This window comes from Cheilinus undulatus, linkage group 3 (genome assembly GCF_018320785.1).
Source record: "Cheilinus undulatus linkage group 3, ASM1832078v1, whole genome shotgun sequence".
NCBI classification, from domain to species: domain Eukaryota; kingdom Metazoa; phylum Chordata; class Actinopteri; order Labriformes; family Labridae; genus Cheilinus; species Cheilinus undulatus.
In genome coordinates, this window is record NC_054867.1 from 11,233,643 (window position 1) to 11,260,502 (window position 26,860).

At 40.1% G+C, this 26,860-nt stretch overlaps 1 protein-coding gene across 1 annotated transcript in view; it reads right to left on the bottom strand.

Moving 5' to 3' along the window:
• Positions 1-26,860, bottom strand: part of LOC121506749 (dedicator of cytokinesis protein 3-like) — a 172,513-nt gene that overhangs the window by 137,256 nt on the left and 8,397 nt on the right. The window contains exon 3 of the mRNA XM_041782604.1: positions 20,672-20,712. Within this exon, the coding sequence (XP_041638538.1) occupies positions 20,672-20,712 (41 nt within the window). The remainder of the gene's footprint in view (positions 1-20,671; positions 20,713-26,860) is intronic.

Genomic DNA, 26,860 nt, shown 5'->3' on the forward strand with positions numbered 1-26,860 from the left:
GAGAGAAAACAGGGAGGGCAGTTCAAAGTTTAAAAGTGAAATATTCCTGTTTCTGCCATTATTAATAACTTATTGATTATAAATAGACTATTATAATTTACTCTAAACTCTGAGGATCTGAATTAAGGTGTAAGCTCCTTAAAAGTACACATTCTCTGTTATTCTCTACAATTAAGGCAAACTGCTGTTGTGAATTCAGAGTAGGACATGTTTATGGGGACATGTATATTACTCCAAATCAGTGTGGCCTCTGTACTGTGCTACCTATCATATCATGAGACTGCAAGACCTCCTGTACAAACCTCAGCTGTATTCTCTGTGACTAACAGATGTGAAGCAAATACTAGCCAACACTCATCCCTTCATGAAAAAGATTAAAAGTTTGATGCAGGATTTATTTTTGGGCTTTTTGCGATTATTTGAGAGTGGGGAGGGGGCAAAGTCACAAACAGGGATGAAAGAGTGGGGACTGACATGTAGGAAAAGCGCATGTCCAAAAAGACTTGACTATGGACCTGATGCCAAATTTGAGTGAAAAACAGACCATTTTTGAAATGGCCAAATATCTGACCAAATAGTCATGACCGCGGCCCTGTCGCTAAATTAGAGGAAGACTTTTTTTTTTTAAATGACTCAAAATTTGAAACAACAGTCATGCTCATGGACCTGTTGTCATGACCATGGGTTTGCCAAAAAATTTGAGTGAAAAATCGACCATTTTTGAAAATTCTTAAATCAGACCAAAAAGTCATGACCACATCCCTGTTGCCAAATTTGAGTGAATAAATGGACATATGCAAAGACTCAAAATTTGAAGAAAAAGTCATGACTGACCTGTCACCATATTTGAGCAAAAAAAATCAACCATTTTTGACACAACTCAAAATTTGACTAAAAAGTCATAACATTGTACCTACCACCAAGTTTTAGGAAAAACTAGACCATTTTTAATCAACCTTAAATTCTACCAAAAAGTCATCACTGGACCGTTGCCAATTTAAGCAAAAATGACATCTGCAGATATAACAACAAACTTGAACAAAAAGTCAGGAGAGCGGACCCTTCACCAGAAAATTTGACAGTTTTGAAATGACTCGATATTGGACCATAAAGTCATGACTGTAGACCTGTCGCCAAATTTGAGTGAAAAATCAATCATTTTTGAAAATACATAAAATCAGACCAAAAGTCATGACCGCACCCCTGTTGCCAAGTTTGAGCAAAAAAATTGACATCGGCAGGGACTCAGAATTTGACCAAAAAGTCGTGGAAATCAGTGGAAACTATTCAAAGTTTTATCAAAAAGTCATTCTCACAGACACACTGCTAAACTGGAGCAGAAAATACACCATTTTCAAAATGACCCAAAATCTGACCAAAAAATCAAAACCTTGGAGCTGTCACCAAATTTGAGGAAAAACTAGACCAGTTTCAGTCAACCTTAAATTGACCAAAAAATCATGACAGTGGACATGTTGCCAAATTTGAGCAAAAAATAACATCAGTGGAAATGATTACAAATTTGAACAAAAAGTCAAGAGAGCAGCCCCTTCACCAGAAAATTGGACCTTTTTTGAAACAACTCAATATTGGATCAAAAAGTCCAAAGACTTTAGACCTGTCACCAAATTTGAGTGAAAAATCGACGTTGGCGGAGATTACTACAAAGGTGACTAAACATTAATGAACACAGAACAGTCACCAAATGTAAACAAAAATATGGTGATTGGTGAGAAGGACTCAAAATTTGAGCTACTAGTCATGTCAGTACTCCAGATGGATTTATTTCACACATCCATCTGGAATCCTTCAATACTCAGTGTTTGGGAAAGGGCAGAGCATTTGAAAAACTTGGAGTGATTGGATGAACGTTCCGTCCTCTATCTTTATGGGCCAACCAGAGCTACAAAACATGTGACGCAGCCACAACTGAGGTGTGTGTGCACAGCTTCCGAGTTATAATTCGAACCATGGTGACTGTAGTCAGTACATGACTTTTGTTGTTTTTGAAAAGAAAACTACTCACTGCTGTTCTTTTTTCTTCTTTTAACAAAGAAATGTAGTCAAGTTCTGATAAAACTGGAGCTTTAGCAGTACCCACGCTAAGCTCTTCTGCCATAATTGCACTGGCATCTTGTTGCTGCTTGCATACGTCACGACCCCGCCGCGCCAGAAAGTACTGCCCCTCGTCGCTGATTGGTCCTGTCACTTTCTAACTGGGCCCAAACAGTTCAGACAAGGGCTTTGCAAGCTGCATTCACCAGTGAGAAACACAGAAACGGGCGTATCCATCTGCTTTGCAAGGTTAGGCAGTTGGCAAATTTGAGCAAAATATCCACATCAGTGGAAAATAATCAAAATTTTAATGAAAAAGTCATAACCATGGACCTGTCGCAAAACTTGATTGTAAAATAGACCATTTTTTTTAAACAACTCAAATTTTAACCACAAAGTCACAACAGGCTGGACCTGACTCGCATACATATCTAAACTACCAGGCCATCTGCGCCCCAAAATGATTAAAAGTTTTATACTGACTGTGTCAACAGCATTTGTCCATTCTTATCTAGTAGGATGAATTTACTTAAAATTATTGAGCTTTTGTTCCATCAAAGAGTAACTTAACCCCAGAGTTTGAGCTGAGGTAATACAGAAGCAGCAGCTTCAGAGATAGAGAGATTACATTAAATACCTTTATGGATGGTATTATTATACAGCAGTTAATATATCTCCTTCTGTGACTTTGTCTCAGGCTCTCATTGTTTAAGAATCCTGCAGAAACAAAGAACGAAGTAGTGCAGTTGTGATGTAATCAGTGTTATTTTATCCTCCCAGCAGAGTAAGAAGCACTCGGGAAATTACAGAGCTGAGTGCATTATGATGCTGGATGTCAGAATTACACAACCTTTTTTCTTACTTACAACAAAGACAAGAAGGAGAGCAGAGGACAATAGTTGTGCTCTAAAGAGAGGAGAATGCATGTGATTGGTTGTGGTTGAAGGATAAACTCCTTGGCGACAGCAGAACAAGGAAACAACATTTAACAGAAAGAGGAGAGGGAGGCAGACCTGCAGGTTTTTAAACTCTCTAGTGACTGAAATACAGTGATTGACAGTTTATCAGCAGCTCATCAGCAGGCAGGATAAAAATGAAACAAAGGAGAGTGTAATTACTGTACAGCAGAATAATAGGGAGGCCACCAGTGGAGTGGAAACAGAAGATAAAGGATGTTCTGTTATTATGAGGGGAACAAATTAAGAAGCACTGCAATGAAAAGATAGCTTAAAGAAGGTAGGGGGCTGAAGGGTTTGATGACTTTCATCAGATTACACAAAACTTAGGGCATAGACACAACCAGGCAGCCTTACAAGGTCTTTGTTTTTCAGACAGAGATACCTTTGATTCTGCACTCTTGCGCTGTGATTGGCTGGAAGTTATTTACCTTCAGAATTTGCTGCAAGGAAGGTTTTATCCCATGTGTTATTTAACCATGAGTAGGGGACTGTGTTTTATTTCCCATGTATGTAGCAGGCATACGTACACATTTAAGTCATTATTCAAAGAAGTTCCTGTCTGCAGTGACTCTGAAGGACACATCACAGCCTCTCTGAGTCTCTTTCTTTCTATTATGAGTCTTTCAGGTGCTTTCCTCCTGTTTCTAAGTCTGTGCATATGCACTGTTTGGCAAAGCATGTTGTGACGGCAGGACAGCCTGCTATTGGTTGTTACAGCCCAGTCACAATGCATTCTGGGATACAAGCAGACAATATGGCGGTGGGCTAACCTGCTAGCTGCCCTAGAAAATGTTCTGTAAGAGCTATGAAGGCGTGGATAGCGTCATTAGAATGGCACAACAGAGAGCATTCAGGGGAAAAACAAGTAAGTGGCTATGAGGCACAGTATTGAACAATCAATGTTTTCAAATGGAATTTGCAAAAAAAGTTCAAATAAAAGCTAAGTGGGCTTTCATGTGTTTTGCATGGAGGACAGGCTTCTTTCCAGCCACTCTGCCATAGGTCAAACCAATGGAGGGCTGCAGTGACGGTGACTCAACACAGGATCTCTGGAGCACAGCCAAACTGACCTTCAGGTTCTTGTTCTCACCTTTCTTACTGAGGCCCTTCTACTCTGATTGCTCAGTGGGGCGTCCAGCTCTAGGAAGAGTCCTGGTCATGCCAAACCTCTTCCATACGAGAATTCTGTAGACTTATCCAGATCTGTGCCTTGCAACAATCCTGTCTCTTAGCTCTGCAAAGCAGTGCCTTTGGCCTCATGGCTTGGTCTGTGTTCTGATCTGCATTGTCAGCTGTGAGGCCTTCTATAGAGGGGTTTGTGCCTTTCCAAATCATGTCCAATAAGTTTAATTGTCCACAAGTGAACTCCAGTCAATGTGTAGAAACATCTCAGCAAAGAGAAATAGGAGGAACCTGAGCTAAATTTAGAGTGTAACATCAGGCTGCAACATAAAATTGTCAAATGTGAAAGGGGTTTGAAAACGTACTCAACTCTTTCTTAATAATTAGAGTTCTTCCTCCTTTTGAGCGCTGTCCTTTGACCCCACTGTAAACAGTGATGGTCCATGCATAACAAGCATGGAAAGGGAGCTGAACATAGCACCCCAGGCAATCATCTGTGCTGTGTGTGAGTCAGCAGACATGGCCCAGGTGGTCTCCGTCCTGCTGCCGTAGATGTGACTGTTCACACTGCAGAGACAGAGGCTCATGCACGTTGTGAGGAAGAGATATTCAGCTCATATTGATAATGCACCCATGCATACAAATTGAATGATTGGGCAAAAGTCTCTAACCTCCAAGGCTTTGGAAGAGAGTTCAGATCAAGTGTCAACCACACTGAGCAATCTATGTCCGAGAGGAGCTGGCGGGAGACAGAGAAGGCCTGTATTTAAAGATTGATCCCTGGATTATATTAATAGACATTTTAATCTAAAATAGAATTAAATCTGAATCTGAGAATCGATTCTTTTAAAGGGGACATATTCTGTAGAAATCCGCTTATTAGGCCTTTCTAACAAAAATAAGTGCCCTTGCCTTTCCACAATCCCCTCAAGTACCAGAAAAATCTATGCCCTCCCTCCCTCACTTTTTCCACCTTTCAGAAAATGTGTGCTAAAACAAACCGTTCTCAGATTTTCCCCTCATGATGTCATGTGGGGACTTACCACCGCCCCCAGGTTTGGTTGCCCCTCCCTCATGGAAGAAAGTTCCACCCTCCTCTGAGCAAGGCTGAAACAGAGGAGTTTTTAGACATGCAAAAATCCAATACTGAAGTGTTTTTTCAGGAACAAAATTCACAGGCATGTTTGGGGACCTCTGAGAACAATATACACTTGTCCTAAAGGGTAAAATATGTCCCCTTTAACCAGTCCAACTGTGTGCATAGCGCAGTGCTTACTTACTTTACTGCAAAGTCAAAATGCACTGTGAATTGACAAACAAGGACACGTGATATCACACCATCATGGTATCAGTATAAATGTCGCAAGACTGCAAAGCCTCATTACAACACCACTGTCTTGATTCTTGTCTGCATAAGTTGCAGGAGAAAACACAGATAGATGTGTCAGTCATGTAAAAACTCGTCCTCTGTTGCACCCATCAGTCTGACCTCCACGTGTCTGTAAGTGATGAGCTGGGATCAGTTCCTCCCACTGAGCTCAGAGGTCGCTCTGAGCCGAGTTTGAAATCAGCTAAAAGAGAGAAACTTCCACATTAAGCCAATTCAATCTGCTTTTGTTTCAAATGACTTCTGAACTTTATACCCTGTTAGATATCTGAGTGCTATGATCAGAGATCATAAGTGCTTTAAACTCAACACAGTGATATTTAAAGTGTTTTTAATACAATATGGTCTCTACATGACCAGGCGTTCACCGCCTACTGTGAATAGAAATGGATTTTAGTGGCAACCGTCTCCCACTTTATTCTGTTTTTTAAACTGTATGTTACTTTTACAGCTGACTTTGCTTTACTTAAAAAACTACAGTGCATCCTAAAACTAGAGACTACAGTGAGTTAAAGAAACCCTGGTTGTTAAAAAAAAAAGTAATGTGACTCAATTACAGCTGATGGATTGTTACAAAGCTTTGACTGCAGACTTCAGCACAGCTTCACCAGGACTGGTTGAGTTTGGGCCAGATGATAAAGAGGTGAAGGCGTCTCCAACTTTTTACCCAGGCACTCAGCATTGAAGCCGTTTGTGAACACGACTCTGAGACATTCTGGCTGTGATATGAACAAATCTTGGACACTTCAGAAACACCACCATGTGTCCCAGCAGCGTCCCAGAAGAGTGTCCCACTGCTGCTCTACTAAAAATAAGAAGCTGGTTTATTTTTCATGGAGTTGCTGTCTGCTGCTCAGAGCAGACGAGGTTGGCAGGATGAATTAGGAATGAGATCATCAGCTGGCGGCTCGGGGGCCACATGTGGCCCGCTTCAGCTTCCAACCGGCCCTGAGAAGATGCTAGGTATTTAAAGTATGTTATTTAAAAAATGAAAAAAATAAATACAATTATATATATATATAAATGGATTTTTTGCCTGTTTTCCCACCAGGCACAACACAGCATTTTAGCATCAGACCCAGTGATTGATAACATGCCAAAAGTATGCAAAAGTCTGTTGGTTCTTTACTCGAAGCTTTTTGATCTTCTTGTAAAAATAATTGAAAGTTTCAGCAGGACTATTCATGTTAAAGTAAAGGTTAAATGTTGTTGCTTTGCAAGAGATCAAAATATTTGTCATTTTTTCAAACATGTCTTATTTGAAAATAATTTGAAAAGTTGCCAACGAATTTATGTGTCGATTCATTGTGTCACACGACTATGGCGTCACTTGGCGTGATGTGGAGCTGTTAACGTCACACAGACGGCTGACAAACTTTACATTTGCTTGGTGTAGTACTTCTCTGATTATAATCTAGTGATTAGCGGAAAAATAAAGTAGATATATTCATCATCAACCATGTCTCATGATGGAGATGAGATGCTAGCGAACTAAAAATAGCTCGTTGTCGTAAAAACTCCAAACAAAACTTAAGTTTTGTTTCTGTTACTATACCAGACTGGATAAAAAACAGCACTGGACTGTCAGGCGTTCATGATATTTGCCTCACTTTGTGTTCTAAATGTCTGCTAAAACAGATGAAAGGAGGAAAAGCTTGAGCTGCAGTCACATGGCTGCTGGGTGTGTGTGTGTGTGTGTGTGTGTGTGTGTGTGACGGAGACAGTTTGTGTGTCTGCCCTAACATTATTTTGACAGCTTTGGAATATCCATGTTAAATTTTTTAATAAGGGACCCCCGCCCCCCGGGGAACATCCGATTCATCAATTTATCGGGAAAATTATCATCAGATTCATTGATGATTGAAATCATCGTTTGTTGCAGCCCTAATGGAAATTGCAAAATTGTTGCACTTTTCTTTGGTATGGTTCACATTCACACTGCTCTAGGTCAAACGGACCAAACCATCTGAATGCCTACAACCTCCACCCATTAGGGGCGCTGTCGTCACAGGTAAAAGGCGACCAAGAAGAAAAGACAGCGTTGTAGAAGACAAAACCAGAAATCTATCTCCTTCCGCCGGTCTTTTCTTCCACATAAATAATGAAAAAACATCGAATTTATGCTGTCTTGGGGTTTCTGCTTTTGCACTGGGACATTATGAGCAGGCAGTGAGGCGGTGAGCTGTCTAGCATATTGTTCTTTACATGAGACTGTCTTGAATAAATCAGCAACGACTACAATGTGTTGCTATGGCTACACAGACGCCAACCGAGGTACTGACATTTATTTGAGTATATTAAATCACATATTTATCTGTATATCATTACGCTTTATGACAATTCCTGCCTTTGGTTCACAAGTTGGCCTGCTTTGCTTTCACACCTCAAACGAACCGCACCAGGGTTCGTTTGGAAGGGGACTGAGACCCCCTGTTTTCAAGCGGACCAGAGACCGCTTGTTTGGCCCGACTACAGTTCATATGAGCTTTCACACCACTCCAAACAAACCGGACTATCTGGGAAAACAGACCAGAGTTCGTCTAAAGCGGACCAATCAGCCCTGGTGTGAATGCACCCAAAGATTGACAGTTGAACACATTTATGCACATTCAAGAATCATCATGTTCAGGACTTTTTAAACATTGATTTGAGTTCATCATAAGTTTCAACAAATGACCATGTTTTCTTTTGTAATTGAACCAATTTTATGCATATATTTCTACAGAAATGTGCAAAATACACATTTTAAAACCATTTAAGAATACTCTGTTTTATGGAAGGCATCACATGACCCCCGCTCAGTGTCTCACGACCTCCCAGGGGGCCCCGACCCCCACTTTGGGAACCACTGGCCTATATGACCCTGCTGTGAAAAAAAAAAAAAAAATGTTGTTGAAAGACAGTGCCTTGGAGTGTTTTTATGTTCATCCTCTCTGTATCCTTCTAGGTAGAGAACAATACACTTTATTAGAATAGAAAATTTAGACCATTATTGTTTAATTCACATTAACACACAATCACACAGACACTTGTTTGGACAATAGCGCCTCTGTTTGGGTATTCATGTTGATGATAAACCATTATTTAGATTTGTCTTGGGGACAATTGTGGGAAGCAAACAATCGTGTGTTTGTTTCACCGTAAACACCTGTTAGGAGATACAATGAAGGAGAAGAGGAAATAATGATGTTTTGTCTGCATTTGAACTCTCTGCCTCTTACTCTTCTCTGGCTTTGGTTTTCTATTTGAATTCTCTGACTCTAACAGTCAGCGTTTCATAGCTTCCATATCTTTCCTCATTGACTCTCTCTCTCCTTATCACAGGTGTGAAGCTATAATTGGTCCCCTGAAGGCTTTTTAAACACGGGTCAGACTGAGGTGGTGTACAGTGTGAGCAGCTGACTGGTCCAGAGGGAGACTGGAGGATTATTTGTGGGTGGATGACATTTTTACTGCATATTTATTCTGCTTTCGTTCCATTCTTTGTTCACTCGTCCTTTATTTCATTCTCTCTTTGTCTTTTTCTTTAGTTTCTTTTTGTTCAAGTGCATTTTTGCTCCTCTTTAGTTTTCTCTCTGGTTTTCCGTAACAAGCTGACCTTTCAGGTGAACTCCTGCTTCAACACCATCAGCTAGATTAAGAACAGCAGAACTCTGATGACCTGCTGCCCGTGACACACACATAGAGGCACATACACACTTTGATCACAGCAGCATTGGTGAAGAGCCCGAGGTGTTCAGAGAGCACTGACCTGTTAAAAACTCTTCATTGTCACAGCTAACAAGGCAGAGCCAAGAACAAGATGTGCTGCGTGTCGGTGTGAATGTGGTTTCTTCACAATTTGGGCCGAATCCTCAAAGAATGGATCACGTACACCAATGGAACCGGGATTTGTGTTGAATTATGCCCTGCTTTGCACCATGAAGACCCTGCATGTACATATGAGGACATGCATTTTGGCTTTCTTACAACAAAGTCGTTTCTGCAATTACAATTTTAGAGATATTTGTCTAGAATGTCCACAGACGTTAAAGTAATCTGCTTTGAATCTGGTGGAAATTTCCTTTAAGTTTTCAGAAATTTTTCCTAAACCAAATTGTGGCTATTTTTGTTAATTTTGAAAAGTTTGATTTGAGTTTTTGGGAAGAATTTGCCATGAAATTTTTTGATATTTTACAGGAATTTGGGACATTATTTTGTACATATCAGTAACTAGGAGAGATTTCCTCTGAATTTCTTTTCAGAGATATGTTTGCATATTAATTAGTCAGTTTGAATTGAGGTTGTAGGATAGATTTGCTTAGAAATTTCTAAGGTCCCTCCATATTGTAGGGGGATTTCCCTCTGAAATTAAATTGATGTTTATGGAAATTTTGGGAACTCGCTTGGATGTTGGGGGTATTTGTTTAGAAATGTTTAATCATCTTCCATGAAATTTTGGTGGAATTTATTTGTAATATGTTGGGAATCTGATGGGAAATCTTTGATGGAATTTCCTTTTAAATTTTCTTTACATTTTCATGGATTTATCCTTATTTTTAGGGATATGTTTGCAAATACATGATAGTTTAAATTGAGGTTTAGGGGAAGTTTTCCTTTGAAATTTTTAAGGTACTTTGAGGAATATATGGGGGCTTAGATATTTTAGGGTGAACTCCCTAAAAATTGGATTGGGAAATCCTCAAAATTTGAGGATCTTTTTCATAAAGTTTCTCTGAAACATTTGAGGACGTTTAAGGAAAATTTAGGTGTTATTGTCATTATAGAGTTTTTGCAAAAATATTTGGTAACATCTTGGAAATTAGAGGCAGTGTTTTATGTTTTGGGAATTTAACAGTTTCAAGGGAATTTGCATTCCACACAAAAGCGTGGATCTCAGGAGGATATTGGTCAAAAACAAAAGACCTCCAATCCAACACAGGTACAAACACACACAGCATTAGGCATCAGAGTGCTCTTTGCACACAAATCAGTGATGAATGCCTGATCATACAAAATATTAGAGAAAACACATCATCAGTAGAATAATTAATATCTTTGAAAGACAGTCAGAAATAGCCGAGACAAGACACTCTTTACAACGTTAACTTTCTCATGTTCAAAAGTGGTGTTTTTGAGTTTAAAGGGGCTCTATGCAAGATTTAGAAAAATATCAGTGTAGCGACACCGCCGGCCATTAGGCGAACTACAATAACATTGTGTTGCTCATCCGCGAAGGCGCGCTCCTTGCTCATGAACGAGCCTCCGGTTTATCAGCTGATACACACGCAGACCAAGGTGATTTACCGGCATCATGTATACAGAGGAGGTAAGTGAAGAAACACTTAAAAGTTCCTCGAACTAAAAATGAAAATGAATTAAGTATATTTGAACCTCTAGTGCAGACACGGCACAAAGGCGATTAAAAAGGACGATATTTTCGCGACCATTTCTATGAATGAACAACTTAGCGACTGAGTGCAGTATTGACCAATTTAATTGTCTTTTTACATGTGTAATGTGTATTGAATGGGACGCATTTTAGAGCAGAAGCAACAGGCTAACATTGCTTAGCTCTGATAATGGTGCCTCGACCGCGGATATCAGAAAGCTGACATTATGTGTTGAAGATATTTTACGAACTAAGTATGAAAAAATAAACTCAGTAAGTTGAGTCCAGTGCTAGGAAGCAAAAAAAAAAAAAAAAAAAAGATGCAGTGTTATCCAGAAAACACTATATGAGCAACGTGACATTCTCGTTGTTTGGATAGCATCTTCGTAAGCAAGCTAACGTGATGTAGCATATGGTTTATACAACATAAAACACTACATTGTATTTCATGGTCCGGAGTGATGCCTCACCTTTTCAACAGAAAGACAGCCATCTCTGGATATGTATTTATCCTGAGCTCCGAGCTAAGGTCCCTCTATTTCTCAAATGCTCCACCGATATTTATCCTCAATCTCCCCCTGCGTCGGTCACACTCTCTTTTAGCTTGATGGGCTTCAGCAGATAAAACTGTCTTAGTTATTATGTTTTCGCAGAGTTTGTGTGGGTGTTTGGGCTGAGCTAGCTGGTCGTTGTCACGCCGTTGTCAGGTATAAACAGAGCAAGGGGGTGCACGCATTACGTAGTACCTGATGTCACTTCCGTTGAGATTTCGTGGAAAATTCAGCCTGAATTCTTCACAGAGAAATGACTCCACAGGCTTATACAGGCAAACAAGGAAGACATAAAGAGCCTCATTCTTCACATCGGGATAAAGTGTGCACCATTATATACTCAAAAGTGGGAAGTTTTAAAGCAAAAATCTTACATAGAGCCCCTTTAACTCCTAATTGAAGTTAACCATCTTGACTCGGGGGTGAGGCAGGGGTGAGGCTTAGTCACTACGCTCTTCAGTACCTGTATGAACTGATAATGGGGTGGTTAACAGGGGCGGTGAACTGTGGACTGTCATTTGGTGATGTCCAGAGCACTGATCTGGACTTTGCAGTCCTTGTAGATGTCCTTGTGGGGGTTCTTAACTGGCAGAGTGAGGAGGCTGAAATGTTTCATTCTGGTAGAAGTCCACAGTTGGGGCCACCATGGAACCTGTGAACAAACCCACTTGGGACTTTATTCTATGTAAAAAGAGGCAAGTTTTCCATTTACTTGACTCTATGATGTTAACTACTATCTACTATCTATCTACAGTTGAGTAAAAATAAATTGGTGTTAAGGTTGTGTGGAGCTGCTGAAGTCAGAACATAAACAACACAAAAAGCTCAGGAATCTGTGCAGAGTATCTTTGAGTGCGTGTCTCTTGTACGACATAAATAGACAGATGCTTTTGTGAGCAAACAATTGCATGCCAGAGTTTGCTGTCATATCTTTGCATGCCTTGTTTTCTTGTGTGTGTCAGTGTGTGCTGCCTCTCTCTCCCGGCAGCGAGGCAGCAGCCCAATCCTGTTAGTTCCACCCTAATCACCTGGTTCCTCCACAAAGAGCTCGCTGGTTGTAACAAATCGCTGCGTCTCCCTCAGGAAATACCGTCCTGCTCTCTGTTCCAGCAGAGAAACTCCACACTGTGAGGTTTATCAGTTTTCAGATTAACGGCCATCAGAGATGTCAAAAAGATCAGATCAGACAACTTTAACCTCATGAGTTATCATAAAGGAAAGGAACGTTTCTGTCACGTTCAAAGGTCAGTGTCAGTCTAGTCTTCTTCTGTGTGTCAAAAAGAGGAAATAAATAAAGCATTTACGCATCTAAAGCATTGAATAGCAATATGCTAACACAAGATGAGCCTTCTTTGGAACGTAAAGTATTAACTGAAATATAAAGATCTTTTCTGTCTATTTTCTTCAAACTTTGGGTGTCCTAATGAGTTCTTTTTTGTCTGTAGCAGCTTTGGCTGAAGTGATAATCATGTTTTTTAGTAGTAAATGTGTTGGTCTGCGCCTCTGTGCCAGGAACACCTGGAGGTAATCTGCAAATATGGCAACAACATCCATGAGAATGAGATGGTGGAGTTTTTTCTTGCTAAATCCCAGTAAGCACAGTCCCTCAAAAAAAAAAAAATAAAATAAAACCAACAAAACAAGCAACTGTCTGTAACACAAAAAACATAAGGATTGCCTGGTCACAATATTTGCTGCAAAAAATAATTTATTGATTAAACTTGCTATATAAATGGGCTTATCAGTTGGTCAGTTTACCTAGCTTTGTAGATCACTGGGACATCCTACAGGGGGCAGTGTAACCTGATGAAAGGAGCTCAGTCACTATCCTTACAAGGCCAGGAACATGCCTTTAATTCCTGATAGAGATGTAAGATAGGCAGTCCTTAATCACAGTGTAGAAGAATGTATTGATCTGCTAAAGCTGTTATTCATAGTATCATCCCATCAATCAATCATTGTTTGTATAGCACCGATTCATAACCAATTTTTATTTTAAGACACTTTAAAAGGAGGGCAGGTCTAGATCGTCCTCTCTACTGTGACCTATTATAATAGACTAGCGTTAATCATCAATATTATCATTAAGACTACACTCTATTATAATAGACCAGCATTAATCATTAACATTATCATAAAGACTATGCCCTATTATAATAGACTAGTGTTAATCATTAATATTATCATAAAGACTATACCTTATTATAACAGACCAGTGTTAATCATTAATATTATCATAAAGACTATATCCTTTTATAATAGACCAGCGTTAAGTTATCATAGCAGTGAAGTTGTCTTGTTAATGAGTGAGGGTAGAAGGGACTGTGGGACTGACAGGCGGACTGGTGAAGTGATGCAGATGTTGCACTGCACCGTTGTGGTGAAGAGGGAGCTGAGCCAAAAGGCAAAACTCTCAATTTACTGGTCGATCTTTGTCCCAACCCTCACCTATGGTCATGAACTCTGGGTAATGACTGAAAGAACAAGATAGGGGGTTCAAGCGATCAAAATAAGATTCCTCAGGAGGGTGGCTGGACTCAGCCTCAGAGATAGGTTGAGGAGCTCGGACATCCGGAAGGATCTTGAAGTAGAACTGCTGCTTGTTTGTGTTAAAAGGAGCCAATTGAGGTGGTTTGGGCATCTGATTAGGATGCCTCCTGGTCACCTCCCTGTGGAGGTCTTCCAGGCCCGTCCAACTAGAAGGAGACCCTGGGGTAGACCCAGAACTTGCTGGAGGGATTATATATCTCATCTGGCCTGGGAACGCCTTGAAATCCCCCAGGAGGAGCCTGAAAATGTTGCTGGTGAGAGAGATGTCTGGGTTGACTTGCCTACCCTGCTGCCACCGCGGCCCGACCCCGGAATTTAGTAACGATTATAGATGTAAGTATGATGTTAAAAGATGACGCAATGATCCCTGTAAAATAACATGAGCAAAATTAATGACAGTGAAAAGAAAGATGCATAACATATATACAGGTGATGATGGAAATGCAGTTTTAGCTGTTTTTAAGTTCACTTTAAGATGAGATAATCATAGTAGAATAATAATATGATAATAATAACAATAATGATTAAAATAACAATAGTATCAGCTCTTCTGCTTCTTGCTATTTTTTCTCCCTCACCCCCTCCTCTTCTGCTTCCTGACACAGCTGTAATTCATGGCTGCAAATAAAGCTGAAACTTAAGATTTAGTCCTTAACAAGATTTCTGTCTTATATGAAGATGTCTTGGTTTTTCTAAACAATCAGCGTGCAAAAAAACATTTATCTGCACATTTTGCACAAAGTTTGTGAACTTTTTTGATAAGTGCAAAACACAGCATCATAAACCTGCAGGGGCTTGAACAAGAAAGAGATCCACACTGCGGATGGGTTTATCGTGCTAAGTCTTTCACATGAATCCCCCTGCAGCTAAAGGGATGCTCGTCTTTCACCAATGCATTTTGACTGGGGTGACTTAAGATTTTTTTAAAGGGTGCCTAGACAGAAAAAGGTCAAAGGACAGACTGGCCTGAAGAATTCCACTACACTGCACACACAGTCCTTCTTTCAGCTGCAAACGCCAGAACATTACAACCAAAACACACTGGTTTTGTAGAGTAGTGGCAACTGATAGTAGTAGCACTGACTCTGATCCACTAATCATGTATTTTTTTATGAAAATCCGCTGATAATAATCAGTTTCCAGTTGGTCGGGGCTCACTCCAAAAAAAAAAAAAAATTATCTTGGCAAGAAAGTGGCTGCAAAAAAAATCCATCTACCAAATTATGTCTTCTTTTGAAAAATCTCAAAAATTCAGTGTCATTCTGTTGACTTTTTTGGGATCTGAGCAACACTGTGTATTTTTTATATCCTGCTTTTTATCACTTTATTTCCTCCAAAAAGAAGGAGGCATCCTCTGATTTTGTGCAGCACTTCACCAGAGTGATTCTCAGTCAGACGAGCGCCTCCATCATCAACACTACTTCTTAACTGTGTTGTTTTATCTCTTTTCATTGCATTTCTCCTGAAGCTACAACAGATGTTGTTAGCCTATTTCAGTTTAAAGTTTACAGGAAAATTTAGATTTCGTCCCAGTAATGATCATCTTAAAGATAATGTTTGTAGACTCAAACAGCTGTTCTTTAACGGGACTTCTCAGAGGATTTTAACTTAAAATTTGGGACCTCCTGCTGCTCCACTTCAGAGAGCATCAGAGGACTTTGTGGTCTTTGATCCGCCTGAAGAAGAATAATGATGTAAATAGAGATTTAACAGATCAAAGTTCTAAATCCTGACATCTCTATTAGACTTTTGGGCCTCTGTTTCTGCTGCAACTACAGTGAAAGAGAGCTGCTGTAAGTGTGATGGTGGGGCCAATGGTTGAAACCAGTGTCGCTCTGTTTACACCTCTCTCTCTCTCTTTCTGTCGCCTGCTGAGCTCTCCTGATCTCTGCTGTTTGATTTGCATGAGGAAACCTGAGCAGTAACTTTCTGGTTTCTATTATCCCTGCTGTGCTGCATCCCATTGCCCTTGCTGTAACCTACAGAAATGAGTGGCAGTGTGCCGCCCACAGCCGAGCTGTTATGTTAGTCCACTATAAGTCAGCCTTCTCTCTGGAGAGGCCGCCTTGGAAGCTCTCTACAAGATCTGATTTTCACTCGCAAGCCAGCTTTTTTTCCCAGTCGACCTTCACCCTGTGTGTGTACCTGCAGGATCTGAGATAAGAACAGCCTTTTACAGACTCACTGTGTGGATGTCATCCCACTCACACTCAAAGAGTACCAGCTGACATGCTGTCTGAGGGATGCACTCAAACTGGTACCACCTTTAGTACGGAGCAGCTGTGTTTAAATTATTGCATGTCATTGAATTCAAAAGGGTTTGCAGTTATTAATTCATTAACTGATTAAAAGACACTTTAATGCTGAATATTTTAAATATAGATGAAGTGTTTTAAGAGATTTTGTTGAGCCCGAATATCAAATATCAGCCTCTGATATGTAAGGATCTTCTTGTTTTTAAAAGCTATCTTTTTTTTTGTCTTTGGGTTTTAAACTGTTTAAAACAGCCACCTTTTCTGCTGACTTCAAAAGTCATTATCCCCCTAAACCTAAAACCTGGTAGTTCCACCCTTGGTGGCAACAACTGAAATTAAGCCTTTATGATAACTGTCAATGAGTCCGTCACATCACTGTGGAGGAATTTTGGCCCACTCTTCTTTGCAGAATCGTTTTACTTCAGCCTCACTGGAGGATTCTCAAGTATGAACAGCCTGTTTAGGGTCATGCCACAGCATCTCAGTCAAACTTAAGTCCAGACTTTGACAAGGCCACAAAACCTTCATTTTGTTTTTAAGCCATTCAGAAGTGGACTTGTTGGTGTGTTTGGGATCATCGTCCTACTCCATAACCCAACTGGCTTGAACTTAAGTTCATGAACTCATGACCGGACATTCTCCTTCAGGATTTTCTGGTAGAGAGCAAATTCATGGTTACACCACCATGTTTGACTGTTGGTATGTTGTTCTTTTGATGAAATGTGTTATTTTTAGTCCAGATGTAACGGGATGCACACCTTTCAAAAAGTTCCACTTTTGTCTCGTCAGCCCATAGAATATTTGCCCTAAAGTCTTTGGGATCATCAGGATGTTTTTAATCAATTGTGAGACGAGCCTTTGTGTTCTTTTTGGTCAGCAGTGGTTTTGGCCTTGGAACTCTCCCATGGGTGCCATTTTTGCCAAGTCTCTTTCTTATTGTTGAATCACAAACTCTGACCTTAACGAGGCCAGTGAGGCCTGCAGGTCTTTAGATGTTGTTCTTGGTTATCTAGTAGCCTCCTTGATGATTTGTCAATGCGCTCTAGGAGCTATTTCCAGAGGCTGGCCACTTCTAGGAAGGTTCTCCACTGATCCAAGTTTTTTTATTTGTGGATAATGGCTCTCACAGTGATTGGCTGGAGTCTCAAAGCCTTAGAAATGGCCTTTCCAGACTTAGTGTAATGCAAGTTTGTTGTTCAATTTTACACAAAAATAAGCTATTAGAAGTTGATAATTTATTGTGTTCGGTTAAATCCTAAAGAGAAGAATTTTGACTTTTATTCTCTTATTCTATTTATTATATTTATGTCTTTTGCTGTTCCAAACCAAGAGATTTGTGATTCTCAGCAGCAATAAGGCTCATTATCTGTTTAAATATGGGTAAAACCAGCACACATTTCTCCTAAAGGATCGTTTGATCTGCTGATATTTGAACATAAGAAAAATTGCAGTCCTTACCACCTTCTCAACCCCTGCAGGCTTAGTTAACTGCTGCACACCTTAAAGTTCACACATTATGCAAAATACACTTTATCAAGTATTTTCTGACAAAAATATGTGTCCCTGGCCTGTCCACAATCCCCCCAAGAATCAGAACAAATGTTTTGTTATGTTTTACAAAGAAAAAATCTGTTTTGAGGATGATTCATAACTTCTGCGTGGAAAAGAAACATCTGAAACCTTTTGTTTGGTGTCAAGAATGGTTGTCATGTTTTGAGAAATTCTTTCTTCATTTTATAAAAGCTTTTTAAGGTGAGTGAGTTTCATCTGGCAACATCAGAATAACATCAACTGTAGCTTCAGGGGAAGTGTGTAGCGAAAAAAGACTCTCTCTGCAGATATCATCATGTCACATCAGTATCAGAGTTACTGTGATGCAAAAAGCATGAAAACAAGATACAAACTCCCACAGGCTGCTGCATGAAGAAAAAAACAGACAGGAATGAAAAAAACAACCAGGCTACCTTTACTGTGAGGACTGAACAACTACAGGTGTAAAGAAAGAGTAACCAGCAACTGTGGGATATTATACTGCCAACTGACACTCACCACATATTACTATTGTATGTGGCGACTATTGTCTCACCTTAAATGGTTTAAGAAATCATGGAGATCACAAATGTGAAGACGATTTTAAACTCATAACCTTCTGCAGGAAATGGTGCAAAGAGGATCCTCCTTCTCTCAGTCTCTGGGTGACAATCATAGATGAGATTTTTGACATTGAGAAACTTGCACATATCCTGGGAGTTAAACAATCAGAATCACAAAGTCTCCTTTCACTGCTAGGCAGACGACACACAAATGTACCGTCCCCTGAGACCAGAGGACCCAAAAAGCCTAGCTGTTGTCAGAGATTTTCTAAATGATATCAACTGCTGGATGGCTCAGAATTTTCTCCAACGCAGTAACCCAAAATCTGAATCAAAAGACCCACCTACCTCATCAAATCCAGATTTTACTCATCATTTTTAAAGCACTTAAGTGTCTGGCTCCAAGCAACTTAACAGAATTTTTAACCCCCTATAAGCCAGGCCGCAGCCTTAGATCCTAGGCGGGGGCCTCTTGGTTGTTCCAAAGTCAAGACTTAAAACTAAAGATGATAGGGCCGTCTCCATCAGGGCCCCTCGACTTTGGAACGACCTGCCTGAGGAGACAGGGCAGGTAGATTCTGTTACCTCCTGTAAATTCCTTCTTAAAACTCATTTCTAAAGACTGGCTTTTATGTGATGCCTGTTTCCTTCCTTGTTTGGTCAGTTTTCTCTCTTTTAATTCTTCTACTTCTGATTTCCCTTAGATTTCTAATTTTATTTTAAAGCTTTTCTTTACTCTGTTCTGTATTTTATGTCTTGATATGATTCTTATTGCCCTTTTATCTCTTCTTCTTTTAATTGATTTCAAGTTTTTTCCCCTACATTCACTTTCATTGTTTTCAGCCTCTTTTTTTTCTTGTATATCTGCTTTAACTGATTTTTCTCATAATTTTATTACTATCTTTTTACCTCACAGGTTCTACCTGTTTAATTTTTGTACTCTGATATAATAATTATTATTGTTTTTTTTTTTTTACTGTTTTGGCTTTTTTTTTATTCCATCCCTTCTGAACATCTTTTATGCTCTTACTTCTCTGGTCCATAGGTCTGCTTTAAGTAATTGGGTCCCTGTGTTGCCTGGATTCATGTAGGTTATATGGGTTTTTATTTTCTTTCTGGGATTTTTATGTTTCTGGGGTTTTATTATGCCTTTCTGGTTTTTATAATGTGTCCCCTGGGTTATTATGATGCTGGCTGAGTTTCTCATGGGTTCTTCTGTTGTTGGGTTTTCTTCTTATGATGCCTTTGTCTTATTTGTGATGTTTTTATACCAACCACCAAGCACATGGATCCATTGAAAAAAATCCAAATTTATATAGAGATGCATTAACATACAGGCCAGTAATTACTGTTTGATTCTGTAATGAAACAACATGTGTACATTCTCTTCCCTCTACAGAGCAGTGTACATTTAAAAATGGATAAGTCACACACTTTTGTGTCAATGAAAGATGAGTTGAATGACCAGACACTACAAAGTGAGTACATTTTAGGGATGTTCATCAGTGACCAGCTAAGCGGTTTGTAGTTTGCATCAGAGTTTGTTACACCTACATGTTTGGTGTCCTTTTACAAATAATGCTATCTTCTAAGCTGTGTATCAGATCCAGATGTAAATACCTAGAAAAAAAGCTGAAATGTTGCTCTCTTGTCTCATATTCATCTGCAGATGTCAAACCCAAACGCTTTCAGGAATTGGCCTCACTGTTCCAATACTTCTTAAGTTGCTCCTGCCTCTTTCTCCTGAAATGATGCTGATTGCTCCAATTATTCTCTAATCAGGAAGCATATCTACCTGAAGCTTAGCAAGATGAATGACAAAAATGGAATCTGGTCAGTCCACTGGTTTCGCAAGATTCATTAAAGAGCAGTCTCTGTGTTTTATCTGACAGCCCAGAAGAAAAGTAGTCAACTTAGAAAAGGCCTGAATAAGCATGGTGCAGTTTTGTTAAAACATCTGCAATATGGTATCAATATCGTATTTAACATGCCTCATTATTAAGGAAAAGCAAAAAAAAAAAAAAAAAAAAAAAAATAGAGAATTTTGTTGGAGCTTTGGAAAGTGTAAATTCAGCCAAACAAAGAAGGAAAAGGAGACAGCAGAGGGAAAATGTCTGCAGTGCATTTACATAAAACTCCAGATTAAAATAGAGAGACAGAGCTGTTTGAGAAGCTCATTCATCAACGTTATCTCAACACAGACAGAGAGAAAGACTCAGAGATGAGGACAGAAAAATAAAGAAGAGTAAATAAAGTTTTTAAGAGGAGTAAAGTTAGATTGGTTAAACATTGTGAGAGGAGAGAACAGAAGCTGCCGGCCTGTCTTACCTTGACATTTGGTTTCCTGGTTGAGAATCCACGGTACCATCCTGAAAAGAAAAACACAAACACGAGTGACTCAGAGGAAGGAGAATCAACGATTCAGTGAAGATATAAAAACAGTGATGAGTCAGAGACTGAATTCGTAAGGACACTTTGGTGTAAAGGTTTCCCATCATGGGGATCGGTGTTTGGACAAGAACAAACCCAAAACTTCATCTGACTAAAACAGCACTGCTGAAGGTGTGGAGTAAAGCTAATCTGAGTTTAAACATGCATTTGGTCAAATTAACAGGTCCGTCTAAAACATTTTAGACAGTTTTTGGCTAAATCTTGGGTGTCCTTCAAACATATTCTCTGACCATTTCCACATGTTTTTGGCAATAACCAGAATATCATCAGTACAAATCTGTCTCCTTCTAGACTGTTCCCTGAATATCTCTGGTGCATGTCATCCCCCTGAAAGTCTCAGAGCACATCGGATCTTTCCACATGGACAAACAATCGTCAGAAACCTCTGACGAGTCAGAATCTGTCACAAAAGTTGACTCAACTTCAAGTGAAACCTTGACAGCTAAAAATGACGCATAACCACAAACTAAATATGTACGTCGTCCTCTCAGACCGTGGGGTCGTCTTCTGTCTCAGCAGAAGCAGCAGAAATAAAAATGACTCCTGCTCCAGGAAATATAGTGACTGATGTCTGTCAGTGACCGAAGGAAGCAAAACAGATTTTTATTTAATATCAAAATGATGCAAATTAGGACTTTGACCTTCCTGAACCTCCACTGTCGACACTGTTAGACAGCTGATTTATTTTTGACGGGAATTTAATACTGCTGGCACCATCTGAATTACTACTGAATCAATCTTCTGACAAACAACAAAACACCATCCATGAAGATTAGTTATTGGTACTATCCTGCAAAATATACAGAATGATATGGACCAGGGGTGTCCAAACTATGACCCGGGGGAGGGGGGCAGATGCACCCTGTGGTTCATTTTTAATTGGCCTGCAGCAAACTCTAAGAATCCAGAGACACATAGTCCTCTCTTGTGCTTGACTGTACTGTACCTCTTAGAGGTAAAAAACAAAAAAAAAAAAACTGCACACAAAAAATGGCTGCCAAATTTTGCCATTTTTCCATGTTTGCAGAGAGGCATTGTGGGAGATATCTACCTTGTTTGACTGTAGACCAGCGGAATCAATTATATCAACTAAAACTATTTGGGTGTTTTCTATGGATGTCATAGTCTGGTGTGTATGTGTGTTGAGAAATTAGTGAGTGTTTGTGTGAGTGTCTAGGTGCAGCAAAGACACACACTGAAACCTGTGCTGAAACAAATATATATTTGAAGAAAACCAGGTAAACCTGTATTTTTGCATCTCATAGCCATGGTTAAAAACATGAATTTTATTATGTTAGGAATGCATCCTGGACTTATGCCTTCAAAGTTGTAGTTTTTAGGGGTTTTCATCTGATTCATTCATTTCTTGTATGATAAATTTGCAGACACATTACATGTTACTGAGCATTCAAGGTATGTGTGTGGGCGTATGCATGTGTGGGCGTGTGTGTGTCTTTGCCTGCAAGAGAGATTTGGTCTGTGTAATCAACAGTTCTCACAGCATTTTCTTTGATTTATGTCTTTGAAGTGAAAAGATAAAAGGTGATTAAACATCCCCTTTCATCAACATGACCTTTGCAACCCTGTCTGAATCATAAATAAAAGTTTTGGAACCAAGAAGCAGCCAATCCCTGCGGAGCAGAGCATAAACAATACAACTTGTTTATACAGGTGCACCTGCTCACACAGTTAGAAGTTTAGCCAGAGACAGAATTATCCATTTCTACCTCTCGGTGTAAAAAAAAAAAAGTGGCATTATGTAATTAAACTGGCATTTAGAGGGTTAAAATTATAAAAATGAATTCAAACTTGCTATACATGATGAAGACTGGAGTTAAGGACCAAAAAGATTAAATATTTCTCAATATATTCAGTGAACCAAAGGGGCTTTAAGAGGGAAAGTGTGATTTTTTTTTAAAAGAGGGCCTGAGGGTTAAAGAAAAACACGGTCTCTTTATGATTTTGGCCAACAGTACTATTAAGCATTACAGTAGCATCTCTGATTGTCGGCTAAACCCGCCTTTGCCTGTGAAACTTCCAAGTTTCCAAAAAAATTTTCAACAACAAATGTTTACTTAATGGAATATGTTTCAGTTTGGAGCATGATTGGACCAAAACACCTGATATAAAAAAAGAAAAAGGATAAAACTGACAAATTTTATACCCTCTTTCCCCAACATTATGTGTCAATTGTTACCAATTTTCCAGAGAACTTGTGAAATTACTTCAGTACCATGGGAAAAGTAGCAATTTATTGCAAGAAGAGGAGATAAAGTAGTTGAAATGTTGATCAAACATTCAAATTTGCTCAGTTTCACAGTAAAACAGGGTATTGATGCATGTCCAATAAGGACCTCAGGACTTATGCCACAATTTTTTTTCCAGACACCTAGCCGCAACCCACTGAAGACTGCTCCACGACCCACTTTTGGGTCCCGACCCACCAGTTGAGAACCACTAGTGTAAAGCACACCAATACTGGACTGGGGAGCAGTGGAAATGTGTGCTATGGAGTGACGCTTCTCTGTTTGGCAGTCAGATAGGTGAGTGTTGGATTGGTGGATGCTGGGAGAATGTTACCCTTCTGAATGCATTGTGCCAACTGTGAAGACGGCTGGGCTCCTTTCTAAGTCTATTAAATTTCAAATCATACTATATCCTATATTGCATTGGTTTTACTAACTAGAAATCAAAGTGGTGCAGTTGTCTTTATATTTTGTTGTATTTGGCCCATCCATCCATCCATCTTCTTCCACTTATCCGAGGCTGAGTCGAGGGGGCAGCAGCCTAGGCAGGGACCAGACTTCTCTCTCCCCGGCTACTCTGTCCAGCCGGGAAACATGGGCTGAATCCCAATTCTCCCCTTTAACCTCAATCTTAACCCTTGGTATTGAGGATTATCACTAAAAGAAAGATGGCAGCAAATGCGGGGAAGAAATCGAGCTTCAAATGTAAATTTCTTTGTTAATAAAGATCTAAAAATTATGAAAATCACTCCACTATCTTAGTTTAATGTTATTCTATGGATTATTTTCCTTTTTGTAGCATAACATTTACTTTTATTTTTACGATTGTAAGCCGGTTACTGTGACGTTGCGGACAAGCCTTCGAGTTACAGCTGGTGTTTCGCTTTAGCTACTGGCCGTGTTATATGGTGACTTCAGCTGAATATGTCCGTGGTTGTGGTGTTTACATGTTATTTGGTTGAATAATAACACGTTCTTCTTATTCTTCCTCTGAATCGACAGACTATTCAGTTTTGGCACATTACTGCCCTCTACAGTCTGAAATTGTAACTGCTATTAAGGGGTGTCCCATTTGTAAGCCACAAGAAGGCCCTTACACTTGATTTTGAGGGGCGAGTTAAGACTGAGGGTTGAGCTTAAGGGTAAGATTGAAGCTTAAGGGGAGAATTGGGATTCAGCCTTAGTCTCTCCAGCATGTCCTGGGTCCTCCCTGGGGCCTCCTCCCAGTGGGACCTGCCCGGAACACCTCACCAGGGAGGCGTCCAGGAGGCATACAGACCAGATGCCCGAGCCACCTCATCTGGCTCCTCTCAACATGGCCCTCAGTGAACAAAGTCTGGACAGCGCCATTGTGAACAGAGGCGCTAATAGCTTTAAAATTCCCTTTGTGAACCCGTTCACTGATGAAAATCTCTCAGGCTGCTTTTTTTCTTCTTTTCTTCTCCTTATAAATGACCACAAAAATTCAAATTGCGGCACCTTTCACGACACATTAAACTCCCTGATAATCAGACATTATCTGGTCCTAATTGAAAATTTAGAAAACTGCTTCAGTGATACTAAAAACCAACTCTGCATCAGCGCTGATGCTTCATTTTCATAACTTTCATCTTATCTTCCTGCCAGATCATGAGATCCATTTCTCAGCACTTCTACATAATCTGATATGAATATGGAGATGGAGGCTTAATTGGCCGTTTAATTAATAACCAATCAAGATTCATTCATCACCCTGGTTAAGATGGCTGTGTTTACTCCCCAGTCCCTCATCTATATGGAAATCAGAGTGGAGCTGAAGCAGCCGTGTCCCTGCTGACTTCTGAGAACTGTTTGAGTGTTTACGTATTTTACTAAAGAAATAAACACCAGAGGACATAAAGCCAGAGGGAACTCTATTGATTTAGGTGTGTTTTTTATGAGTATTCTGTATTTGTGAAGGCAGAAATGCCATCAGGTTTTGTAAATGAGCTCACAGGTGCATGTATGGCCCTCATTTGTTCGTTGTCACACAGCCTTTCTCTGAAGAAGACTAATCATCTTACCTCCCGCTTCCAAATGACTCACTAAGAGGTTATTAGAATAATCATTCTGCACTGTTGTCAAAATAATTCACAATAATCATGGCTGTAAATCATCTGTAAGCCAAGGGCAGAACTCAAGGAGGCACTTTAACACAGCTTCAGACCGAAGTCATTATGAACACGGTATTATACAGCAGACACAGGTCTCCATCAGGAAATCTAATCAGTCTTCAATGACACTTCATATCCCTGCAGGGCTCACCTCAGCCTGGGTTATGAAAAGATTAATGGGTTGTTGATGCTCTAATGTGCTCAGAAAGGTGGTTTTTATCACTGTTATGGGTTAAGACAGTGATTCAGTAGAAGTGTGAGTGCAGCTGAGCCACCAAAATACACTTCTGATCAAAATTTTAAGACCAGTTGAAAAATCGCAAGAATTTACATTTTTCACTGTTGGATCTTAAGAAGGTTCTAAGAGAGCTTCAAAATGCCAAAAGAAAAAATGTGACTAAGACATTTTGCATTGTTCTTAAGATCCGACAGTGCAAAATGTATAAAATGTATAATCCTTGCAATTTTTTATCTGGTCTTAAAATTTTGATCAGGAGTGAATCTCACTGAGGTCAAAGAAGACTGAAAATAGTTTAACTTTGACTAACAAGTTTAAAACAATGGATGCAAAAAATGCTGCTGATACCCATACTTACATGTGCATCTACAACTATAGAATATCATGTAAAAGTTAATTTTTCCCATATGGATCGATTGATATCCCATCGACATGTCTTCTATTGAGGAAGCAGAGTCTGGGGGCTCGGGTGTGGGCTCTATCTCTGGGGCTGAGGTTGCCGAGGTGGTCAAACCCCGGTGGCAGGACCCTGGGGGTGGATGAAATCCGCCCTGAGGGTGTATTCCAACTGTAGGGGATCACATTTCTCAGCCTCCCTGGTAAGGTTTATTCAAGGGTCCTGGAGACGAGGGTCCATCGGATAGTCCAACCTCGGATTCAGGAGGAGCAATGTGGTTTTAGCCCTGGTCGTGGAACATTGGACCAGCTCTACACTCTTGGTAGGGTCCTGGAAAGCGCATGGGAGTTTGCCCAACCAGTCTACATGTGTTTTATGGACCTGAAGAAGGCATTCGACCGTGTACCTCAAGGAATCCTGTGGAGGGTGCTCCAGGAGTATGGGGTACCAGACCCCCCATAACGGCTGTTTGGTCCCTGTATGACCAGTGTCAGAGCTTGGTCCGCATTGCTGGAAGTAAGTCAGACTTGTTTCCAGTGAGGGTTGGACTCTGCCAGGGATGCCCTTTATCACCCGTTCTGTTATGGACAGAATTTCTAAGCGCAGCCAGGGTGTTGAGGGGGTCCGGTTTGCTGGCCTCAGAATTAGGTCTCTGCTTTTTGCAGAAGATGTGGTTCTGTTGGCTTTATCAGGCCGCGACCTTCAGCTCTCACCGAACAGTTCGCAACCGAGTGTGAAACGGCCATGGTCCTCTGTCAGAAAAGGGTGGAATGCCCTCTCCAGGTTGGGAATGAGATCCTGCCCCAAGTGGAGGAGTTCAAGTATCTCAGGCAGTGATGCAGTCTCTGCATCGGTCTGTCATGATGAATAAAGACCTGAGTCAAAAAACAAAGCTCTCAATTTACCGATATACTTTCCTACCCTCACCTATGGACACGAGCTGTGGGTAGTTACTGAAAGAACGAGATTGTGGATACAGGTGGCAAAAATGGGTTTCCTCCACAGGGTTTCTGGGCTCTCCCTTAGAGATAGGGTGAGAAGCTCGGCCATCCG